Genomic DNA, 20,375 nt, shown 5'->3' with positions numbered 1-20,375 from the left:
AATATAGCAGTTAACTAAAATGAGAGTTAATGACGGGCCTTTGCTCCTAAGGTTACCAGCCCATCTCTCTGGGACCATTTCCCATTATAGGGGGATCACTGTCTGCTTCCTAATTGCTTCTTTTGTTCCACTTTGGATTTGTTAACATGAAAATGTGTTCTCATTTGGCACATGTTAATCATTTTCTGTGTGGGCTTCTGTACAAAATATGAAACCAGACCTAAAAGATTGAAGGTCCTAGTGGTGGCATTAAATAAATATTTGTGTATTACTTTATGACTATGCAGTGCTTCACAGCCATTTTTCTTTTTTGTGTTTCTAACAGCTTTGTTAGATCTCATTTCACCTTTGAAAATATAGAGACAGAGAGAAAGAGAAATTAATGATCCACCCAGAGTCTGGACTAATAAAATCCAGGGCTTCCTATTACAGATCTTGTCCCTTCTCTTGCAAAATTCTGTTTCTCCTAACCATACTCTTGCTGTAAAGCGGTGCTTTAGACCTGGTCTCCCAGTAGGCTCGCTTGGTGAATTTTTCACAAAAGTGGTGCTGGGACCCTCTTCAAAGTAACTACATCAGAAGCTCAGTGGGTGAGTCCAGGCATCAATAGTTCTTAAAAGTCTCCCCAGGTGATTCTAATGTGCAGTTAGGCTTGCGAATCACTGCTCTGGAAAGGCCTGCTCCATCAGCGTCTCTAGTTTTGTTCCTGAGTAATAGCTGGAAGAATTGGGGAACCTGCCATGCCTGGAAAAATTACTCTATTCATGCTCTGGGTAACTGCCATGTTTCTTACTTAACAAAGACAGATTTTTCTTCTCTTTCTTTCTTTTTTTGCTTTATGAGAAACATGTTTTGTTTTTGCTTTGTTTTAAAGTTTAGTCCCTATCCTCTATCAGATTGTCCCCATTCCCCTCAGTATCTTTTTTTCTGTGACTTTTTTTTCTAGGTCAAATCTGACTCAACTTTAACTTTTCTTTTACTTTCCATCCTCCAAATTACCTTCTTCTCCTCATTAAAAGAAAGACAGAGTTTTCTGAGACTTCATAAGTATAATTCACAGTGGTCGTTCTCTATGGTTAAGAGTGCAGAAACTGGGCTTCCCTGGTGGCACAGTGGTTGGGAGTCCGCCTGCCGATGCAGGGGACATGGGTTCGTGCCCCAGTCTGGGAAGATCGCACATGCCGTGGAGCGGCTGGGCCCGTGAGCCATGGCCGCTGAGCCTGCGCATCCGGAGCCTGTGCTCCGCAACGGGAGAGGCCACGGCAGTGAGAGGCCTGCGTACCGCAAAAAAAAAGAGTGCAGAAACTGCAAACTTTAATAATTTAGCAAATCCACTCAAGGATGAATTGAAAATTACAGTTCAGTGGCAGACATTGCTATGTTCAAGACACAAAGCCAGGTGCTGTGAGAAAGATAAAAGATAAAACCATCACCTATCTGTAATAGTTTAGTAAAAAATAGATGTATGCAAAGAACTATATAATTTCATATTCAGTATTTATTGAGCATCCACCATGTGCCAGGCACTCTTCTAAATATTGGGAACACAGGAATGAGCAAAACCAAGTCTCTGCCCTCAAGTGGAGGGAGACAGATAATAAACAATTATGGCACAAGACAACTCACTCAACTTTGAGCCTCTTGAGAGCACTGTCTTACTCATCTTTGCCATCCTCTATACGATGTTGCATAGGCAAATGTTTGTCAAATGCATTGATGAATGTATATTAAGTACCCTAATAAAGATAATGAGATCTTTTGGGAGCACCAATGAGAAAGATTAGAACCAGCTGAAGAGACTAAGTAAGAATTCTTGTACCTTGGAGGAAGTACAATTTGAACTTTGCCTGAAAGGCAGAGTAGGATTTTGACAAACAGGTTATAAAGGTATTTGCTTTTGCTATGTGATTCCTCTTACAGCCCTATCCTTAGCAGTCTTTGTGTATATCATTACTTATTAATCTTGCTACTAGCCATTAAGTAGAGTTAGCACTTAAAAAAACAATTTTAATAAAACTATTAGATTATTAACTTTTCATGTTTTCTGTGGATAATATTCATGTGGGCTCCCCTGTTCACATATTCTCACAGATATTTGAGAGGTGAACCACATTGTGGTCTTCAGAGGATATCAGATTCTAGAAACATTGCTAGCAGAGCCCTTGAAAAACTCTAACTCCAATTATTGGGTGCCCACCAAAGCCACTATGTATAGCACCCGAGGTGTGACCCTTAAACTAAAAAAAGATTAGAACTCTACTGATTTGCTTTGTTTTACTGATTAGCTTTGAAACCTTTACTTCCCCCAAAGGAGTACTAAACTGTGAATTACTATTAAGAGATTTAATTTTATGGATTTTTTCCCCTGTTTTATTTTTGGTTTTCCCCACACACAATTAGTTTCATATACCTCAACCTTTTCCCTATTTCCTGTCCCTCAAGGCCCTACACATACCAGAGAGTGTATTTCAGAGCATAACTGAGTAAATTCACTGCCGCTGGCTCTGTAGTAATGAGCCTGCCAGCTTACTAAGGACTTTGCCCTACTATTTACTGAGTACTTTTTATGTACTAGGCATTTTACTTATCTTCTCCCTAATTATCACATCCTGCTTGGTGGATAGAATCCCCATTTTTGAGATGAAAAATACTTTTTCTGAGCCTTAGTTATTTGTCTGAGATCCCACAGTGTCTTAAGAGGTGGCACTAGGATTCAAAGCCAGGACTGTCTCATTCCAGAATCCATAATCTTCCTACTAATGAACCTGTTTATTGTCACTGTTTATTCTCCATGATTTGAATAAGCAGAAAGGTTTAGAGGAAACAAGAAAAACAGTGTTGCTATACTCTAACCTATAGGTTCTTAGTGAGATAGCTAGAAAGGTAAATTATGGAATCAGATTGTAGAGGACCTTGTATACTAGGCTAAGAAGTTTGTGGTCTTTCCAGTTGACAGTGGATGTCACTGATATTTTGTCAGCAGGAGGAATGAACATATGAAGAAAGTGATGTTTCAGGACTATTAGGTTCTTATAGAAATGTAAGTAATGGAAATGGTGTAATTTCCCCCTGCTGCCAGACACCAACCAGTTAAAGAAAAGTCTGCACTTGGCAATGGGGAAATGCTTTATTGGAGCAAGACAAGTACAGAAACATCTCTGAAAAGGTACCCAAGAAATTGGTGACAGTGACCACATGTAGGGAGGGAGACTGGATGACAAGGGAAAGGAAGAATTACTTGATGCTGTGTAACATTTTGTACCATATCCATATATTACCTGGTGTAAAAATAATTTAAATGTTTTTAAAAACTAAGCAGAAAATGGAGCAGATGAGAGATTAGATTGGTGAGAAACATAGCATAGAAGGAAGAAGGAAGGAGACTTATTTTTTTAATGGGCCACAGAGAGAGCTCAGGCAATTAGATTGATTCTTGGCAGATGGATTTGCTATGGCCAATTAAAAGACAAGGCAAGAAATCATTGTTACAATGTGTTTGTACTACCTATGGCCTGTCAGCACTAGATATCTGGCTTTAGAGCTGACTCCAGAGGAAACCAAATTTTCCTTCCCCCTCTTCTCATTCTACTATAACTGCTTTTTATTTTTTAACAGTTTTATTGAGGTATAATCTGTATATCATAAAGTATATATAAATTATTTTAAGTGTACAATTCACCAATTTACCCATCAATTATTTTTAGTAAATTTATAGAGTTAGGCAATCATCATTGCAATCTAGTTTTAGAAGATCTCAATCACCCCAAAAAGATCCCTCATGCTAGTTTGCAGTCAATCCCCATTTCTGCCATAGCCTTACACGACCATAAATCTTCCTCTGTCTCTATAGATTTGCCTTTTCTGGAAATTTCATATAAATGCATTCATACAATAATGTAGTCATTTGCACTAGCTTGTTATGTTAATCACTTTGATGTTTGGGTTCCATAAAGTTCAGCGAAAAAAACCTTGACCGTATTTCCACGTGTGATTCTCTACTTAAACATAACAAAAACATTGTTTTAAAACAAATTGTGATGGGCGATGAAAAGTGGATACTGTAGGGCTTCCCTGGTGGCGCAGTGGTTGAGAGTCTGCCTGCCGATGCAAGGGACACGGGTTCGTGCCCCGGTCCGGGAAGATCCCACATGCCGCGGAGCGGCTAGTCCCGTGAGCCGTGGCTGCGGAGCCTGTGCTCCGCAACAGGACAGGCCACAACAGTGAGAGGCCCGCATACCGCAAAAAAGAAAAGAAAAAAAAAAAGTGGATACTGTACAATAATGTGGAACGGAAGAGATCATGGGGTAAGCTAAATGAACCACCACCAACCACACCAAAGGCCGGTCTTCATCCAAAGAAGGTGATGTGTATATATGGTGGGATTAGAAGGGAGTCCTCTATTATGAGCTCCTTCCGGAAAAGCAAACGATTAATTACAACAAGTGCTGCTCCCAATTAGAACAACTGAAAGCAGCACTCGATGAAAAGCATCCAGAATTAGTCAACAGAAAACACATAATCTTCCATCAGGATAACTCAAGACGACATGTTCCTTTGATGACCAGGCAAAAACCGTTACAGTTTGGCTGGGAAGTTCCAGTTCATCTGCCGTATTCACCAGACATTGCACCTTCGGATTTCCATTTATTCAGATCTTAATGGAAAAAATTTCAATTCCATAGAAGACTATAAAAGGCACCTGGAACAGTTCTTTGCTCAAAAAGATAAAAAGTTGTGGGAAGGGACTTCTTGGTGGTGCAGTGGTTAAGAATCCGCCTGCCAATGCAGGGGACACGGGTTCGATCCCTGGTCCGGGAAGATGACACAGAGCAACTAAGCCTGTGCTCCACAACTACTGAGCCTGCGCTCTAGAGCCCGCGAGCCACAACTACTGAGCCCGCATGCCAAAACTACTGAAGCCCATGCGCTCTTGAGCCAGTGTGCTGCAACTACTGAAGCCCACGCATCTAGAGCCCGTGCTCTGCAACAAGAGAAGCCACTGCAATGAGAAGCCCGCGCACCGCGACGAAGAGTAGCCCCCACTCGCCGCAACTAGAGAAAGCCTGCGCTCAGCAATGAAGACTGAATGCAGACCAAAAAAAAAAAGTTTTGGGCAGATGGAATTATGAAGTTGCCTGAAAAATGGCAGAAGGTAGTGGAACAAAATGGTGAATATGTTGTGCAATAAAGTTTGTGGTGAAAATGAAAAATGTGTCTTTTATTTTTACTTGAAAACCGAAGGCACTTTTTGGCCAACCCAATAATAAGTATGTAGTGGTATCTCATTGTGATTTTAATTTGCATTTCCCTAATGAATGATGATCCAGAGCATTGTTTCATGTACTTACTAGCCATTCATATATCTTGTTTGGAAGATGTCTATTCAAATCTTTTAATTGGTTTATTATTATGATCTCATTGAGTTGTAAGAGTTCTTTTATAATTCTGGATACAAATCCTTTATCAGATATATGATTTTTAAATATTTTCTCCCAGTCTGTGATTTGTCTATTTTCCCAGTATTTTGAAGCACAAAAGTTTTTAATCTTGATGAAATCTAATTTATCAATTTTTTTCTTTTATGGATTGTGCATTTGGTGTCATATCTAAAAACTCTTTGCCTTACCCAAGGTCATGAAGATTTTCTGTTTTCTCCTAAACATTTTATCAGTTGCTTTTAGTTTTGAAAGGCAATTCTATTTGCTTGTTTAACAACTTCTCTAATGTTAAATTCATTTTTAAACAACATAAAGAAGTACTTCTATTGTCAAAGTACTGTTAATTTTGTCTTCTTTTTTTAGTTATTTAGAGCCCAGTCTTAAATATGTTCTTCTTTCCAAAGATAGATAGATAACTGGTTTGTTGAACAGTTAGTCACAGAATAAAATAACTCCTGCTTCTTCCACTTCACCATAGTATGTCAAAAAAAAAAAAAAAATCCCTTTAATGCCAAGCCTCAGAGAAGGATATTTCCTTTTCACTACTATGTCTGCAGTTCAAGTCACCTGACAATAGATTGTGCTTAAACTGTAGCCTTCTAAGTCTGAGCAACTCAACTTGCAAAAAGACTATCTTTGCACTTTCTATCCACGAACCTCATGCTATAGTCTTATTCTAGCTTTATTCTAATAGACCTCTGGATTTTTTACTAAGGTAATTACCAAGAAATAAGAATTTCGTGAATGGCATCATCTTTTCTTTAAGGAGGCCCATGTCCAATGTAATTTTATTTTCCTCACTGTTCCTGGCATAGTGCTCGATAAATATTTTTTATTATATCTATGTAATAAAAGGCAAAATATTACACATTTTTATTTAATAATGGCATAGTATGAGTTGTATTCCACTGTTTTTCTAAATCATCAAATGAATAACCACTCAGTTCAGATTCTTATATCTGTTCTCAAATAATTCTCAACATAAGCACTGTGGTCTTGAGCATTTGATGTTTCACAATAAATTAACTAACATACATCAGAGGTTGTTTATCAGAGTGGGATGCAATTCCTTTACCATGCCCTTTCTGTTTTAGGAATTTTATGTCAACCTTTTAGCCTTAAAAACCCTTTCATAAACTCAGACCCCTATCCTTACCTCGCCTGTGGAAATTCACACCCTAATAAAAAGAAGTAGAAAAGCTTTAGCATGTCTTTTTTTAAATTGTGGTAAAATATACATAACAAAATTTACCATTTTAACCATTTTTAAATGGTTTAGTAGCAGTAAGTATACACTGCTATGCAAAGAACACCACCACCATTCATCCCCAGAACTTTTTTCATCTTCCCAAACTGAAACTCCATACCCATTAAACAATAATTCCCCATTATCCCCTGCCGCCCACCCCTAGAAACCACCATTCTACTCTCTGTCTCTATGAATTTAACTGCTCTAGGTACCTCGTATAAGTGGAATCATACAGCATTTGTCCTTCTGTGACTGGATTATTTCCCTTGGCATAATGTCTTCAAGGTTCATCCTTGTTGTAGCATGTATCAGAATGTCTTTCCTTTTAAAGGCTGAATACTATTCCATTATATGTGTACACCACATTCTGTTTATCCATTCATATATCAATGGACACTTGGGTTGTTCCCACCTCTGCACATCTTTAGATGGAGAGGAAGAGAAGATGGTATTAGTGTATCCATCCACAAGCAGGTGATATTGTAAAACCAGTGCTTCTGTTCCAGTGGAATTCTTCCCTCTTATAATGTTGTTTCTACCCTAGTGCTTACATTAGATAGCATACTATGGCATTTGTACAAGGAATGAACCCTACCTCTGAGAATGACCTTAAGAGAATGACCTCAAGTTGGGGCAGAATTATTTAATATAGGCCTTTTTCACTGCCAGAAGTTATGGAGCTTGGTATATAGTAGTTGCTCCATAAATGTTTGAATGAATGCTTAAATACAGATGGACAGCCGTTCGTAATTGCCAAAAACTGGAAATAGCCCAAATAGTATAGTCACACAATGGAATACTTACAGCAATAAAAATGAATGAACTACAGATATACACAAAAACATTGAAAAATCTTAAAGAGAGAATCCATATATAATAGAATACATATTGCGTGGTTCCATTTATAAAATTAAACAGACATACTTAAACTCCTTAAACATATGTCTAAGGATGCATAAATAGATAGTAAAGCTATTTTTTATGAAAAGCAAGGGAATGAATATTCTAAAAGTCGCAGTAGTTATCACTGGGAGGAGAAGAGGCTCATAACTGGGAAGAGTCACGTTGGGGAAGAGAGGGAGATTTCTGGGATGATGATAATTGTCTGTTTCTTGACCTGAATCAAGATCTTATGGGTGTTCATTTTACAACAGTTTGTTTTATGCGCCTTTCTATATGGTCATCATATTCCACAATTAAAAAAATTTTAAGTTCTGTGATTCTAAGGAGAAAAACTAAAATGATCATGTGACATAATCATACACACAGTATTTTATCTTTTAGTTTGATTGATGAAATGAGAAAGATACCATTGGCCAGTTTGGAGAGTACAGGAATGTGCTATAGATTGTCTATATTAAGGTTTCCTTTTTACTGAGTTACCTATGTGGATTCCTGGGCTCTGTAGTTTGGGGAAATGGAGATCGGAAGAGGATCAGTACTGAGTAGAAGCCCGTCAACATCTGTAGTCCATAAAAGGACCTGATGCTTCATTAGAAGACGTTAACCTCAGTGTCTCCCCAGTGTTACTCATTTCTTAGAGATTGTATTCATTTCCATCACAGCATGATGTGTGAGAAATGGGAAACAGGCATATAGGACAAATCTTCCTCCCTCTAATCCCTGTTTATCCAACTACTCTCTTGAGCCATCATAGAAAATAGCATCAAAGATCAGCAAATCTTTGACCAGCTTTTGAAAAGAATTTCCTCATTCACAGACTTTCATCAGATTAAAGTTACATGGCAAATTGCTTCATTAGTAGCTTTTAAATTGAGATAATGAACAACTTTCCCAGTTGCTTGGGTTCTGCTAAATGCTGAAACCGTTCCCATGTATATTACTGGCTTTGGTGGTTCTTCAATTAGCTTAAGCCTCAAAAAGCTTGACTGGCCTATGAGTAGATTATTAAAATGGAAGTCCTGATGGCTCTTACTTGTTACGATGTATAACAAACAGCTCAAGTGGCTACAGCTCATTTAGGAAGTGTCACAACAGATATTGTGACTAATTGGAGGGTATAGTTAGAAATATTTTCTTTAAAGATATCCAGCCATAACTTTAAACAGCTTCATGTCAGATTTTACATATGAGGGGAAAGCAATTAGCCAACGTGCATTTCTCAGGGTAAAATACCAGAGTTTTGTTCCCCTGTTGTGTACAAATTTGACATTCCTTGACTAATTTGTTGAGTCTCTGTTCTAGACATAGCATAAATTTCTGATTTATAGGCATGAATAACTGCCTAGTTTTCTGCATTTTTATGCTGCTTTTTGTACAGGTTCCTGCCTTACTTAACTGTCTTTCTTCTTTCAGGGTCTGACATTTCAGGAAGTGGAGAACTTCTTTACTTTCTTAAAGAACATTAATGATGTAGACACTGCATTGAGCTTTTACCATATGGCTGGGGCATCTCTTGATAAAGGTAATGAAACCCAAAATTTTTTTCTTGACATTATAAACACTGAATCTGTAATCTATTAGGTGACTACCCGTCCTTAACAGTAATACGTGAATTTTTCTTGACATTGTTTTTTGATTTGTTTTGTTGACACTGTATGAGCCTTGCATTTCACCCTGGGAGGCCAAATTCAGCAAATATATTGTCTTGTGCTAAAGGCTATATAGTCAAGGCAGATTCCCATCTTTAAATGATTAGTCTTGGAAACAGGCATCTAAGCTGAGGCACAGTGAATGAAATTCAGAAATTCTCTCTTTAGAGCCAGAGTTATGACATATATAATGTGAAGCTAAAGTTGCTGTTAATTGTAATTCATTCTTTGTTGAGAAGGAATGGTTTGTTTTGTTTTTCATGTTAAAGTTTTTGTGTTTTTCTTTAAAAGATAAAATCATGATTCTGAAAATAGCACCCCCTATTGGCTTACTTCATACAAATTCAGTTCCAGTTTGTACAATGTGAGAGAGCAGAGGAATTGAAAACAGTTTTTTCCCCAATATTTTATTATGAAAAATTTCAAACATACATAACAGTTGAAATAATTATTCAGAGAACATCCATATATCCACCTCAATGAATATTTTGCTATATTTTCTTGATAGAATATCTATGCATATATTCATCCTTCTGATTATCAATCTCTCTTAATTTTTGACGCATTCAAAGTTAAGTTAGAGACATAAGTACTTCACTCCCGAATACTTCAGCATGAATATTAATTGAAGTTCAGTAGATTTTTACAGTTCCCTTGTGCCCTTTCACAGTCAATTTCTGCCCTGGTTATCATGAGGCAATCTTAATTCTGTGTATTTTTCCACCATAGATTAATTTTGTCTGCTCTAGAACTTCACACAAATGGAAATATACAATGTACACTCTTTCTAAAGTTTCTCTCAGCGTGTGCTTGAGATCCACCCATGTTGTTGCATGTACAATAGTTTGTTCCTTTTTTATGAATAGTAATCCGTTGTATGAATACACCACAATTTGTTTATCCACTCTTCTGTTGGACACCTTGGCTGTTTCTAGTTATTGACTATCTTGAATCAAGCCACTATGAACATTCTTATGTTAGTCTTTTTGAGGACATGTATTTTCATTTTTCTTGGATAAATACCTAGGAGTAAATTGCTGTGTCCAGAGAAAGGTATTTCGTTTATAAAAAAACTTTCAGACCCTTTTTCATAGTGTATCTTTTTTATACTCCCACTAAAAATGTACAGCGGTTCAAGTGGTTCCACATTCTTGTCAACAGTTGGTGGTATCAGTCTTTTTTAATTCTTGTGATTCTGGAATGTATATAAAGGTATCTCATGTTTGTTTGGTTTTTTTTTAATATTTATTTTTTTGTTTTATTTTTGGCTGCATTGGGTCTTTGTTGCAGCACGTGGGATCTTCGTTGTGGCATGCAGGAACTTTTGTTGCAGCACGCGGGCTCTTCATTAAGGTGTGCGGGCTTCTCTCTCTAGTTGTGGCACCCAGGCTCAGTAGTTGCAGCACGCAGGCTCAGTATTTGCAGTGCGAAGACTCTCTGGTTGTGGCGTACAGGCTCCAGAGAGCGTGGGCTCTGTAGTTGTGGCACGAGGGCTCCAGAGCACGTGAGCTCTGGAGTTGCAGCACGAGGGCTCTCTAGTTGTGGCTTGCATGCTCAGTAGTTGCAGCGCGTGGGCTTAGTTGCACTGTGGCGTATGGGACCTTAGTTCCCCACCCAGGGATCGAACCCATGTCCCCTGCATTGGAAGGCAGATTCTTAACCACTGGACCACCAGGGAAGTCCCCTCATTGTGTTATTCATTTGTACTTCCCTGATGACCTCTGCTGTTGAGCAACTTTTTGTGTTCTCATCATTCAGATATCTTCTTTGGTGAAGTGTCTGTTCAACTCTTTTACCCATTTTTATAAGTTTGCTTGTCTTATTGAATTGTGCAATTTCTTGATATATTCTAATATAAGTCCTATATCAGATATATATTTTGTGAACAGCTTCCTAGTCTGTGGCTTGCCTATTCATTTTCTTAATGGGGTCTTTTTTTTTTTAACATCTTTATTGGAGTATAATTGCTTTACAATGGTATGTTAGTTTCTGCTTTATAACAAAGTGAATTAGCTATACATATACATATATCCCCATATCTCCTCCCTCTTGCGTCTCCCTCCCACCCCTCTAGGTGGTCACAAAGCACCGAGCTGATCTCCCAGTGCTATGTGACTGCTTTTCACTAGCTATCTATTTTACATTTGGTAGTGTATATATGTCCATGCCACTCTCTCACTTCGTCCCAGCTTACCCTTCCCCCTCTCCGTGTCCTCAAGTCCTTTGTCTATGTCTGAGTCTTTATTCCTGTCCCGCCCCTAGGTTCTTCAGAATCTTTTTCTTTTTTAGATGCCACATATATGTGTTAGCATACAGTATTTGTTTGTCTCTTTCTGACTTATTTCACTCTGTATGACAGACTCTAGTTCCATCCACCTCACTACAAATAACTCAATTTCGTTTCTTTTTATGGCTGAGTAATATTCCATTGTATATATGTGCCACATCTTCTTTATCTCATCTGTCGATGGACACTTAGGTTGCTTCCATGTCCTGGCTATTGTAAATAGAGCTGCAATGAACATTGTAGTACATGACTGTTTTTGAATTATGGTTTTCTCAGGGTATATGCCCAGTAGTGGGATTGCTTAGTCATATGGTAGTTCTATTTTTAGTTTTTTAAGGAACCTCCATACTGTTCTCCATAGTGGCTGTATCAATTTATATTCCCACCAACAGTACAAGAGGGTTCCCTTTTCTCCACACCCTCTCCAGCATTTATTGTTTGTAGATTTTTTGATGATGGCCATTCTGACTGGTGTGAGGTGATACCTCATGGTAGTTTTGATTTGCGTTTCTCTAATGATTAGTGATGTTGAGCATCCTTTCATGTGTTTGTTGGCAATCTGTATATCTTCTTTGGAGAAATGTCTATTTAGGTCTTCTGCCCATCTTTGGATTGGATTGTTTCTTTTTTTGATATTGAGCTGAATGAGCTGCTTATAAATTTTGGAGATTAATCCTTTGTCAGTTGCTTCATTTGCAAATATTTTCTTCCATTCTTTCTTTTTTTTTAGTGCTTAACAATTTCTTTTAATTCTAATAATACTGAAAGTTAAGTGTTATTATTATCCAATTATTTTTTACATCTTTATTGGAGTATAATTGCTTTACAATGGTGTGTTAGTTTCTGCTTTATAACAAAGTGAATCAGTTATACATATACATATGTTCCCATATCTCTTCCCTCTTGCATCTCCCTCCCTCCCACCCTCCCTATCCCACCCCTCTAGGTGGTCACAAAGCACCGAGTTGATCTCCCTGTGCTATGCAGCTGCTTCCCACTAGCTATCTATTTTACGTTTGGTAGTGTATACATGTCCATGCCACTCTCTCACTTTGTCACAGCTTACCCTTCCCCCTCCCTATATCCTCAGGTCCATTCTCTAGTAGGTCTGTGTCTTTATTCCTGTCTTACCCCTAGGTTCTTCATGACATTTTTTTTCTTAGATTCCATGTATATCTGTTAGCATCCGGTATTTGTCTTTCTCTTTCTGACTTACTTCACTCTATATGACAGACTCTAGGTCCATCCACCTCACTACAAATAACTCAATTTCGTTTCTTTTTATGGCTGAGTAATATTCCATTGTATATATGTGCCACATCTTCTTTATCCATTCATCCGATGATGGACACTTAGGTTGTTTCCATATCCTGGCTATTGTAAATAGAGCTGCAATGAACATTTTGGTACATGACTCTTTTTGAATTATGGTTTTCTCAGGGTATATGCCCAGTAGTGGGATTGCTGGGTCATATGGTAGTTCTATTTGTAGTTTTTTAAGGAACCTCCATACTGTTCTCCATAGTGGCTGTACCAATTCACATTCCCACCAGCAGTGCAAGAGTGTTCCCTTTTCTCCACACCCTCTCCGGCATTTATTGTTTGTAGATTTTTTGATGATGGCCATTCTGACCGGTGTGAGATGATATCTCATTGTAGTTTTGATTTGCATTTCTCTAATGATTAATGATGTTGAGCATTCTTTCATGTGTTTGTTGGCAGTCTGTATATCTTCTTTGGAGAAATGTCTATACTACAAAGCTACAGTAATCAAGACAGTATGGTACTGGCACAAAAACAGAAAGATAGATCAATGGAACAGGATAGAAATCCCAGAGATAAACCCACGCACATATGGTCACCTTATCTTTGATAAAAGAGGCAGGAATGTACAGTGGAGAAAGGACAGCCTCTTCAGTAAGTGTTGCTGAGAAAACTGGACAGGTACATGTAAAAGTATGAGATTAGATCACTCCCTAACACCATATACAAAAATAAGCTCAAAATGGATTAAAGACCTAAATCTAAGGCTAGAAACCATCAAACTCTTAGAGGAAAACATAGGCAGAACATTCTATGACATAAATCACAGCAAGATCCTTTTTGACCCACCTTCTAGAGAAATGGAAATAAAAACAAAAATAAACAAATGGGACCTAATGAAACTTCAAAGCTTTTGCACAGCAAAGGCAACCATAAACAAGACCAAAAGACTACCCTCAGAATGGGAGAAAATATTTGCAAATGAAGCAACTGACAAAGGATTAATCTCCAAAATTTATAAGCAGCTCATGCAGCTCAGTAACAAAAAAACAAACAACCCAATCCAAAAATGGGCAGAAGACCTAAATAGACATTTCTTCAAAGAAGATATACAGACTGCCAACAAACACATGAAAGATTGTTCAACATCATTAATCATTAGAGAAATGCAAATCAAAACTACAATGAGATATCATCTCACACCGGTCAGAATGGCCATCATCAAAAAATCTACAAACAATAAATGCCGGAGAGGGTGTGGAGAAAAGGGAACACTCTTGCACTGCTGGTGGGAATGTGAATTGGTACAGCCACTATGGAGAACAGTATGGAGGTTCCTTAAAAAACTACAAATAGAACTACCATATGACCCAGCAATCCCACTGGGCATATACCCTGAGAAAACCGTAATTCAAAAAGAGTCACATACCAAAATCTTCATTGCAGTTCTATTTACAATAGCCAGGATATGGAAACAACCTAAGTGTCCATCATCGGATGAATGGATAAAGAAGATGTGGCACATATATACAATGGAATATTACTCAGCCATAAAAAGAAACGAAATTGAGCTATTTTGTAATGAGGTGGATAGACCTAGAGTCTGTCATACAGAGTGAAGTAAGTCAGAAAGAGAGAGACAAATACCGTATGCTAACACATATATATGGAATTTAAGGGGAAAAAATGTCATGAAGAACCTAGGGGTAAGACAGGAATAAAGACACAGACCTACTAGAGAATGGACTTGAGGATATGGGGAGGGGGAGGGGGAAGGGTAAGCTGTGACAAAGCGAGAGAGTGGCATGGACATGTATACACTACCAAACGTAAGGTAGATAGCTAGTGGGAAGCAGCTGCGTAGCACAGGGAGATCAGCTCGGTGCTTTGTGACCACCTGGAGGGGTGGGATAGGGAGGGTGGGAGGGAGGGAGACGCAAGAGGGAAGAGATATGGGAACATATGTATATGTATAACTGATTCACTTTGTTATAGAGCAGAAACTAACACACCATTGTAAAGCAATTATACGCTAATAAAGATGTAAAAAAAAGAAAAAAGAGGTAGGATTGTGATTACAATAACATTGAATAAATAGATTAATCTGGGGAATTGACATCTTAGTGATAGAGTCCTCCAGTTTATGAACATATTATCTCTCTCCATTTTTTTAGGTCTTATTTTATTTCCATCATCAGTGGTTTGTAGTTTTAAATACACAGGTCTTACACATTTTTTTAAATTTATGCCCAAGTATTTTATGGTTTTAATGCTATTAAAAATTGAATTTTTATTTCATTTTCCAATTGTTTGCTATTATAAAATACAATTGATTTTTGTATATTGATCTTGTATTCTGTAGTCTTGCTAAATTTGCTCATTCTTCTAGGTATTTTGCGGATTCCTTAGGTTTTTATATGTAAGCAATCATGTCATCTGCGAAGAGAGTTTCACCTCTTCTTTTTTATATTTATGCCGTTTTTTCTTGCCTTATTGCACTTGCTTCAACCACCAATACAGTGTTGAATACAAGTGCTGAGAGTGGGTATCCTTGGCCTCTTCCTGATTTTAGGGGGAAAGCATTCAGTATTTCACCATTAAGTTGGATATTAGATTAGACTGTTCATAGATGCCCATTATCAGATTAAGGAAATTCCTTTCTTTTCCTAATTTAAAAAAAAGTTTTTGTCATCAATATTGAATTTTGACAAAACTTTTTCTATATATATACATAGGAATTATTATATGGCTTTTCTCCTTTATTTTCTTAATATGGTAGTTGCATTGATTATCCTTTATTGTCCTAAAATAAACCCAACTTGGTAATGATGTATTAGTCTTTTTGTATATTGCTAAATTTATTTCTAGCATTTTGTAAAATACTGAGGAATATTGGTCTGTAATTTTCTTTTCTGTAATGTCTTTTCAGATGTTGTAATCAGAGTATACTGTCCTCATAAAATGAGTTGGGGAATTTTTTCTTCTTTATTTTCAGTAAGAGTCTGTGAAAGATCACTGTTCTTTCATTTTGAATTGTTTGATAGAATACACCAATGAAACTATCTGGGCCTGCAGTTTTCTTTGTGGGAACATTTTAATAATTTAATTTTTTAAATAAATACATAGGTATTCAGAGTTTGTGTTTTATCTTGAGTGAATTTTAATACGTTGTCTTTTTTTTAGGAATTTGACCGTTTTGTCTGTTATTTAATTTATTGACATAAAGCTGTTCATAATATTCCATCATTATCCTTTTAATATCTATGGATTCTATAAAATCTGAAATCTTACCTTTTACTCCTAACATTGATGAATTATGTCTTCTCTCTCTCCCTCTTTTTTTTTTTTTTTCTTATTTAATCTACCTCGGGGGTTAGCAATTTTGTTAAGTTTTTCAAAGGACCAATTTTTGACTTTGTTAATTTTCTCTCTGGTTTTTTGTATTGCATTGATTTCTGCTCATATCTTTATTATTTCCTTCCTTCTACTTATTTTCAGTATACATTACTTTTCTTTTTTTAGCTTCTTAACATGGAACTTTACCTACCTTTTCTAAGATAAGCTTTTTTTTTTTTTTTTTTTTTTTTGTCTGTGTTGGGTCTTTGTTTCTGCAAGTGAGCTTTCTCTAGTTGTGGTGAGCAGGGGCTACTCTTCTTTGCAGTGCGCGGGCTTCCCATTGTGTTGGCTTCTCTTCTTGCAGAGCACGGGCTCTAGGTGCACAGGCTTCAGTACTTGTGGCTCTTGGGCTCTAGAGCACAGGCTCAGTAGTTGTGGCACATGGGCTTAGTTGCTCCGCAGCATGTGGGATCTTCCCCGACCAGGGCTCGAACCTGTGTCCCCTGCATTGACAGGTGGATTCTTAACAACTGCACCACCAGGGAAGACCTAAGATAAGCTTTTGAGGCTGTATGTTTTGTTCTAAACATCACTTTATCTATATTTTGATATGTTGTATTTTCACCATCATTCTGTTTGAAATATTTTCTGATTTTCCCCATGATCTTTGTTGACTCATGTTATTTAAAGATATGTTTTTTAATTTCCAAATATTTTGTTTTTTCTAGAGACACTCTTGTTTTTAATATCTAATTTAATTCCATTGTGGTCAGACAACACACTCCGTAAAATTTCAGTTCATTAAAATGGATTGAGACTTGTTTTATGGCCCAGCCTATGGTCAGTTTTTTGATAAATGTTTCATATACATTTGAAAAGAATGTGCGTTCTACGCTTTTGAATATAGTGTTATAAAAATGTCAGTTAGGTCAGGGTGGTTGATAGTGTTCAGATCTTGGATGTCCTTACTGAATTTTTGGCTAGTTGTTCTATCAGTTAGTGAGAATGGAATGTGAAAATCTCTAAGTATGGGGCCTCCCTGGTGGCGCAGTGGTTGAGAGTCCGCCTGCCGATGCAGGGGACACGGATTCATGCCCCCAGGAAGATCCCACATGCCGCAGAGCAGCTAGGCCCGTGAGCCATGGCCGCTGAGCCTGCGCGTACAGAGCCTGTGCTCCGCGATGGGAGAGGCCACAACAGTGAGAGGCCCGCATACTGCAAAAAAAAAAAAAAATCTCCAAGCATGATGTGTGAATTTGTCTGTTTTTCCCTTTATTTCTTTTTTCATATCTCCATGATTTAATCAAGGATCTTATATTACATTTTATTTTATTTTATTTTTTATACAGCAGTTTCTTATTATCTATTTTATACATATTAGTATATATATGTCAATCCCAATCTCCCAATTCATCCCACCACCACCACCACCCCTGCCACTTTCCCCCCCTTGGTGTCCATACGTTTGTTCTCTACATCTGTGTCTCTATTTCTGCCTTGCAAACTGGTTCATCTGTACCACTTTTCTAGATTCCATATATATACATTAATACATGATTTTGTTTTTCTCTTTCTGACTTCCTTCACTCTGTATGACAGTCCATAGGTCCATCCATGTCTCTACAAATGACCCACTTTTGTTCCTTTTCATGGCTGCGTAATATTCCATTGTATATATGTACCAAATCTTTTTTATCTATTTGTCTGTCGATGGGCATTTAGGTTGCTTTCGTGACCTGGCTATAGTAAGTAGTGCTGCAATGAACATTGGGGTGCATGTGTCTTTTTGAATTGTGGTTTTCTCTGGGTATATGCCCAGTAGTGGGATTTCTGGGTCATATGGTAATTCTAGTTTTAGTATTTTAAGGAACCTCCATACTGTTCTCCATAGTGGCTATATCAATTTACATTCCCACCAACAGTGCAAGAGGGTTCCCTTTTCTCCACACCCTCTCCAGCATTTGTTGTTTGTAGATTTTCTGATGATGCCCATTCTAACTGGTGTGAGGTGATACCTCATTGTAGTTTTGATTTGCATTTCTCTAATAATTAGTGATGTTGAGCAGCTTTTCATGTGCTTCTTGGCCATCTGTATGTCTTCTTTGGAGAGGTGTCTATTTAGGTCTTCTGCCCATTTATTGATTGTGTTGTTTGGTTTTTTAATATTCAGCTGCATAAGCTGTTTATATATGCTGGAGATTAATCCTTTGTCCATTGATTCTTTTGAAAATATTTTCTCCCATTCTGAGGGTTGTCTTTTCATCTTGTTTATGGTTTCCTTTGCTGTGCAAAAGCTTTGAAGTTTCATTAGGTCCCATTTGTTTATTTTGGCTTTTATTTCCATTACTTTAGAAGGTGGATCAAAAAAGATCTTGCTGTGATTTATGTTAAAGAGTGTTCTTCCTATGTTTTCCTCTAAGAGTTTTATAGTGTCTGGGCTTACATTTAGGTCTCTAATCCATTTTGAGTTTATTTGTGTATGGTGTTAGGGAGTGTTCTAATTTCATTCTTTTACATGTAGCTGTCCAGTTTTCCCAGCACCACTTATTGAAGAGACTGTCTTTTCTCCATTGTATATCATTGCCTCCTTTGTCATAGATTAGTTGACCATAGGTGCTGGGTTTATCTCTGGGCTTTCTATCCTGTTCCATTGATCTATATTTCTGTTTTTCTGCCAGTGCCATATTGTCTTGATTACTATAGCCCTGTAGTCTGAAGTGAAGGAGTCTGATTCCTTCAGCTCTGTTTTTTTCCCCTCAAGAGTGCTTTGGCTATTCGGGGTCCTTTGTGTCTCCATACAAATTTTAAGATTTTTTGTTCTAGTTCCGTAAAAAATGCCACTGGTAATTTGACAGGGATTGCATTGAATCTGTAGATTGCTTTGGGTAGTATAGTCATTTTCACAATATTGATTCTTCCAATCCAAGAACGTGGTATATTTCTCCATCTGTTTGTGTCATCTTTGATTTCTTTCAACAGTGTCTTATAGTTTTCTGAGTACAGGCCTTTTACCTCCTTAGGTAGGTTTATTCCTAGGTATTTTATTCTTTTTTTGCAATGGTGAATGGGATTGTTTCCTTAATTTCTCTTTCTGATCTTTCATTGTTAGTGTATAGGAATGCAAGAGATTTCTGTGCATTAATTTTGTATCCTGCAACTTTACAAATTCATTGATTAGCTCTAGTAGTTTTCTGGTGGCATCTTTAGAATTCTCTATGTATAGTATCATGTCATCTGCAGACAGTGACAGCTTTACTTCTTCTTTTCCACCTTGTATTCCTTTTATTTCTTTTTCTTCTCTGATTGCTGTGGCTACGACTTCCAAAACTATGTTGAAAATAGTGGCAAGAGTGGACAGCCTTGTCTTGTTCCTGATCTTAGGGGAAATGCTTTCAGTTTTTTACCACTGAGAATGTTTGCTGTGATTTTGTCATATATGGCCTTTATTATGTTGAGGTAGGTTCCCTCTCTGCCCACTTTCTGGAGAGTTTTTATCATAAATGGGTATTGAATTTTGTCGAAAGCTATTTCTGCATCTATTGAGATGATCATATGGTTTTTATTCTTCAGTTTGCTAATATGGTGTATCACATTGATTGATTTGCGTATATTGAAGAATCCTTGCATCCCTGGGATAAATCCCACTTGATCGTGGTGTATGATCCTTTTAATGTGTTGTTGGATTCTGTTTGCTAGTATTTTGTTGAGGATTTTTGCATCTATATTCATCAGTGATATTGGTCTGTAATTTTCTTTTTTTGTAGTATCTCTGTCTGGTTTTGGTATCAGGGTGATGGTGGCCTCGTAGAATGTGTTTGGGAGTGTTCCTCCCTCTGCAATTTTTTGGAAATGTTTGAGAAGGATGGGTGTTAGCTCTCCTCTAAATGTTTGATAGAATTCACCTGTGAAGCCATCTGGTCCTGGACTTTTGTTTGTTAGAAGATTTTTAATCACAGTTTCAATTTCATTGCTTGAGATTGGTCTGTTCATATTTTCTATTTCTTCCTGATTCAGTCTTGGAAGGTTATACCTTTCTAAGAATTTGTCCATTTCTTTCACTTTGTCCATTTTAGTGGCATAGAGTTGCTTGTAGTAGTCTCTTAGGATGCCTTGTATTTCTGCGGTGTTCATTGTAATGTCTCCTTTTTCATTTCTAATTTTATTGAGTCCTCTCCTTCTTTTTCTTGATGAGTCTTGCTAAAGGTTTATCAATTTTGTTTATCTTCTCAAAGAACCAGTATTTAGTTTTA

At 37.3% G+C, this 20,375-nt stretch overlaps 1 protein-coding gene across 3 annotated transcripts in view; it reads left to right on the top strand.

The window, feature by feature from the left end:
• MICU1 (mitochondrial calcium uptake 1) overlaps positions 1-20,375 on the top strand; it is a 200,659-nt gene that overhangs the window by 154,035 nt on the left and 26,249 nt on the right. For all 3 annotated transcript variants that reach the window (XM_060127064.1, XM_060127063.1, XM_060127065.1), the window contains one exon: positions 9,004-9,112. In XM_060127064.1, the coding sequence (XP_059983047.1) occupies positions 9,004-9,112 (109 nt within the window). The remainder of the gene's footprint in view (positions 1-9,003; positions 9,113-20,375) is intronic.

This window comes from Lagenorhynchus albirostris, chromosome 16, assembly GCF_949774975.1.
Source record: "Lagenorhynchus albirostris chromosome 16, mLagAlb1.1, whole genome shotgun sequence".
Taxonomy (NCBI): Eukaryota; Metazoa; Chordata; class Mammalia; order Artiodactyla; family Delphinidae; genus Lagenorhynchus; species Lagenorhynchus albirostris.
The sequence above is the reverse complement of the archived record's forward strand: the minus strand, read 5'-3'. Positions and strand labels throughout refer to the sequence as shown.